We start from the raw sequence: 4,956 nt of genomic DNA on the forward strand, positions 1-4,956 counted from the left end.
GATCTTTTCTAGAGAAAAATACACATGAATTTATTGCAACCCGGGCCACGAGGTACAATCATCATTATTATTATTATTATTATTATTATTATTATTTCATTTGTTTCATAAAAAAACCCAATCTTGAAGAACAACAACGCACGTTGAGTTTGGGAGCTAATATATTCGTCCATAACCGAGGTATAACTGCATAACAAAAGTTCAACTTGCTAAATGTAAGTTTGGCAAGTCAAGCTTGGGGGATATGTAGTGTATCCCTAATACATAAGCAAAATCAGGTTATATGTCGGCAGGATCAAACGAATTTAAAATAGATAACTCCCTATCGTAACAAACTTTTTCTCCGAATCTCGCCCGCACTTAATCGGCTACAGATATCTCGACTAACAAATCGACGAATATTTCACCTACAACAGTTATAAATTAGAGTCTTAGCCGACGATAAGGGACGGAAGATCATAAACAGGACACACAACATCATTTTCACTCTCTTAAAGATACTTCACTGATTTGAGCATCATAATTTTTTTTGCAAGTATCACGCTTGGGATCGAGTTTACGACGCTACTTTTCTATTGGACAAGAGGCTTCAAGAATTTGCAGAGCAAAGCTAACTTATAGATAGAAGAATATCTTTGTCAGAACAAAATCTTTTTTTAGTAATTAAATTAAAGAATAATACTAATAAACAAAGTTAGCTAAATGTTTTCCAATTTTTTTGTTGCAAAAATTACTAAGAACACGTACAAAGATTAAAATTATATTTTCGACCTTTTTGGTTTTCCCCTTACAGGTATTGTAATATGTATATTCATATTCTTCTTTAAAATTATATATTTTATATTTTAGTTTATAAAATTTATATGAACTCAACGAATATACTACCGCTGATACATCGGAGCCCTAGCCTAATGAATGTGAAATGGATAGAAATATTTTAACTCCTAATAATGTTAACTTACTAATACTATTACTACTACAGTATAAGAAAGGGGGTAAAAAAAAGGAAGCAAAAATGGAAACAAAGTAAAAACACAAAAATGTATAATTTGGATCTTATCTGTTTGAGCTCTTTGTTTCGTTGGATATCGAGCCTTGTCACGAGCGTTTAACTTCTACTTTCCCTTTTTTCCATTATTTTCCCCCTCTTTCTTTTTTAATTTTTTTTTATTTTCCTAAAAAATGGTAATTTTTTTAAAATTATTAGAATTTATTATTTTAGTTATTATCTTCGACTATTAACTAATTTTTTGATTTAATAATATATTTTAGTTTATATTTTTAAATATTAATAATTAATTATTAAAAAAATAATAAATTCAGTTATTCTTTTATTATTATTTGTGGAGAAATTATATATACACAATTATTGATTGGATTCATATATGACTGCAGTCCTAGTAGTGAAGTAGTACTGGAAGCGGTGGGTGAAAAAAACCTATCGAACAAGAAGTACCCTTCACAACACAAATCATCCATGAAGAGGGAGCACCACCATCTACATCCCAACCCACACGATCCCTCACCCTCTTCCGTGCCTGCACCATCACCACCTTCATCTACGCCACCAACCACCTCCACCATCGCCGGAGCTTATTCCGGTTACTCAATCCACAACGGTACAACCTCTTCCGGAAAATCCAAGCTCTGGGACGAGTGCGCGGCGGCTGACGGCGGCATGGACGAGCTACTCGCGGTGGTTGGTTACAAGGTGAGGTCGTCGGATATGGCGGAAGTGGCGCAGAAGCTTGAGCAGCTTGAGGAAGCCATGGGGAACGCACGGGACGGAATCTCCCAACTCTCCAACGACACGGTTCACTTCAACCCCGCAGATATCTCCAACTGGCTCGAAACGATGATCAACAATCTCGACGTGCCGCCTCCTCCTCATCCACCGTTGCCGCAGCAACACTCCGTTGACTCCTCCTCCTCCTCCGCCGCCTTCCTCCCCCAAACTGAATCCTCCACCATCACAACTTCCGTGGATAGGGCCTTCGAGGACAGCTCCTCCTCCGACTACGACCTCAAGGCCATCGCAGGCAAGGCAATATACACCACCGCCGCCGCCACCGCCGATTCCCTATCTCCTTCCTCCAAGCGCGTGAAACCCTCGCCTGCCGAGTCGTCGTCCTCGACTCGGCCCCTCGTACTGGTTGACTCGCAGGAGAATGGGATCCGACTCGTCCACACACTCATGGCGTGCGCGGAGGCTGTCCACCAGAACAACCTGTCTCTTGCGGAGGCGCTCGTAAAGCAGATCGGGTTCTTGGCGGTGTCTCAGGTTGGAGCCATGCGCAAAGTAGCCACCTACTTCGCCGAAGCCCTCGCTCGCCGGATCTACGGTCTATACCCGGAGAACCCGATCCACCACTCGTTCTCCGATATGCTCCAGATCCACTTTTACGAGACCTGTCCCTACCTCAAGTTCGCTCACTTCACCGCCAACCAGGCCATCCTCGAAGCGTTCCAGGGAAAGAACCGCGTCCACGTCATCGATTTCAGCATGAACCAGGGGATGCAGTGGCCAGCGCTCATGCAAGCCCTGGCTCTTCGTCCGGGCGGTCCACCGGCATTCCGGTTAACCGGAATCGGACCTCCGGCGGCAGACAACTCCGATCACTTGCAGGAGGTAGGTTGGAAGCTCGCTCAATTAGCCGAAACGATCCACGTCGAGTTCGAGTATAGAGGATTCGTCGCGAACAGCTTGGCGGATCTTGACGCCTCGATGCTGGAGCTGAGGCCGAGTGAGACCGAGGCGGTGGCGGTTAACTCGGTTTTCGAGCTGCACAAGCTGCTCGCTCGTCCTGGCGCGGTGGAGAAGGTTCTGTCGGTGGTGAGGCAGATTCGACCGGAGATCGTGACGGTGGTGGAGCAGGAGGCGAACCACAATGGACCGGGTTTTCTTGACCGGTTCACGGAGTCCCTGCACTACTACTCCACCATGTTCGACTCGCTTGAGGGTTCGGTAAACTCGCAGGACAAGGTGATGTCGGAGGTGTACCTTGGGAAACAGATCTGCAACGTGGTAGCGTGCGAAGGGGTGGACCGGGTCGAGAGGCACGAGACACTGGGTCAGTGGCGGACCCGATTTGGTTCTGCTGGGTTCACACCGGTCCACTTGGGTTCAAATGCCTTCAAGCAAGCGAGCATGTTGCTAGCACTGTTTGCGGGTGGGGATGGATACAGAGTGGAAGAGAATAACGGTTGCCTTATGCTTGGTTGGCATACTAGACCCTTGATTGCCACCTCCGCGTGGCAACTCGCCACCAAATCGGTGGTTGCTCACTGAGTTAACTCGGGTCGAGTTGGTGGATTCCGGAGATGAGAGTTCAGACCAACTTTTTTTATTATTTTAATTTTAATTTTAATTTTCAATGGATAGCCACCAGAAAAAAATGGTTTAAAAAAAACTTGTGGGATGAGAGGGCAGTGTGTAATGTGCTGCTATGCTGAGCTGTCTGCACTGATTGCTCGGGACTGAGACCCACCATTGTCCATTTTCCTGCCCCCAACTTGTACCTCTTTCCACCCCCTTCTCTGTTAATTTTACCCTTTATAGCTTAGGTTTTTCCCTTTTTTCTCTTTTCTTTTGGGGGGGTTGAGTTGGAATCTCATGTAACTTTTGAGGGTTGGATTGGAAGAGGTTAATGTGTATTTATATTTCTTTTTTCTTTTATGTTTTTGATATATATAGCTTTGCTGGTAATAAAAGGAATCTTTTTTTTTTTTTGTTTTTCTGTTTTTGGGGTGTTAGTAATTGTTGTTGGATGAATGGGATTGGTGAATTGAATTGATGATGAGATGATGGATCAATATCAATATCATTGTCAAGTTAAGAATGATGGGATCTGTGTGGGTCTGGGCCAGCTATGATGGAATCTTCGTGAAAGAGTCAGAGAGAGAGAGAGAGAGAGAGAGAAAGAGAGAGGTTGCCAAAATGGAGAATGGAGGCTGAGTTGCTTTGCACTAAGCAGAGATAAAGCAGGTTGCCTTGTGTGGAATACATTCAAGAGTTTGAGTTCACCCATCATCACCAATGGATATCTGTTACTGCTGCCCCCCTCTCCCTTGTGTGTGTGCTTGACAAAATTACTGCACTATCAACCGAATCAACCCCTCTTTCCTGTCAGAGAGGAAAGCACAGCCCGTCAGAAAGTGAAACAAAGAGAGAGAATCGCTTTTAATGTCAAGATCTTCGTTGTGCTATTCACCTTGAAAAGTTTCACTTTTAAAAATGGGTATTCCCTCGCAATTATTGTGCTACTCCTATAACGATATCACATTGCCTTGCTTCTGCTATTTCGTTTTCCCTCTTTAGGTTTCATTTCCTTTTGCCTTGGCTGCCCAAAGATATTTCTGGGTTTATTTTGAACAGACCAATCTGATTTTTTGCATATTAAATAGGGTGACAACTGGCCTGCCCAAGAGGTTTTTTTTTTTTTTTTTTTTTTATAAATTTTAATACTACTTATTTATTCATGTATCCTAGTATCAAGAAAGTATTCAATTTCCAAAATGGAGCAACATGCGGTACACATTATTGGTCTGAGCAAGAATCAAAATCTCTATTTGCTCGTTCTATAAGGTAATATTCGAAAGATAATATTAAAGTTATTTTATATAACATAATATTTATAATTTTATATACATAATATTTGTAATTATATATTTATTATATTTAAAATTGTATAATTATTTTAGTAATAATTGATAAATATTAAATAAAAAAATTTTAAATTGCTGGAACTATTTTTTATTTTTTAAATATTGTTTTTTATTAATCCGGTGAGAACTTTGATTGAACTGGCCAGCTACAGAATATTATAGTACTCTGCACTCACCTCTGGGAATCTCCAGTTCCGGAGATCCTCAAACCCAATGCCCCCACCTTGTAAGTTTCTCACCTGTATTTTTTTCTTTTCCCCCCTCAAAATTTAAACCCGAATACCCAACCAT

General features: G+C 42.0%; 1 protein-coding gene across 1 annotated transcript; it reads left to right on the plus strand.

Moving 5' to 3' along the window:
* Positions 1–1,082: 1,082 nt before the first annotated feature.
* On the plus strand, positions 1,083–3,729 carry LOC112792521 (DELLA protein 2). The gene has a single exon (XM_025835789.3). The coding sequence runs from the start codon at positions 1,478–1,480 to the stop codon at positions 3,287–3,289; it is 1,812 nt and encodes a 603-aa protein (XP_025691574.1). The 5' UTR covers positions 1,083–1,477; the 3' UTR covers positions 3,290–3,729.
* The last annotated feature ends 1,227 nt before the right edge of the window (positions 3,730–4,956 follow it).

The sequence above is a fragment of the Arachis hypogaea genome, chromosome 13, assembly GCF_003086295.3.
Source record: "Arachis hypogaea cultivar Tifrunner chromosome 13, arahy.Tifrunner.gnm2.J5K5, whole genome shotgun sequence".
NCBI lineage: Eukaryota > Viridiplantae > Streptophyta > Magnoliopsida > Fabales > Fabaceae > Arachis > Arachis hypogaea.

Bases quoted from the DNA above. Each gene is read 5' to 3' on its own strand.
- LOC112792521 (XM_025835789.3), top strand. From the start codon at position 1,478: ATGAAGAGGGAGCACCACCATCTACATCCCAACCCACACGATCCCTCA.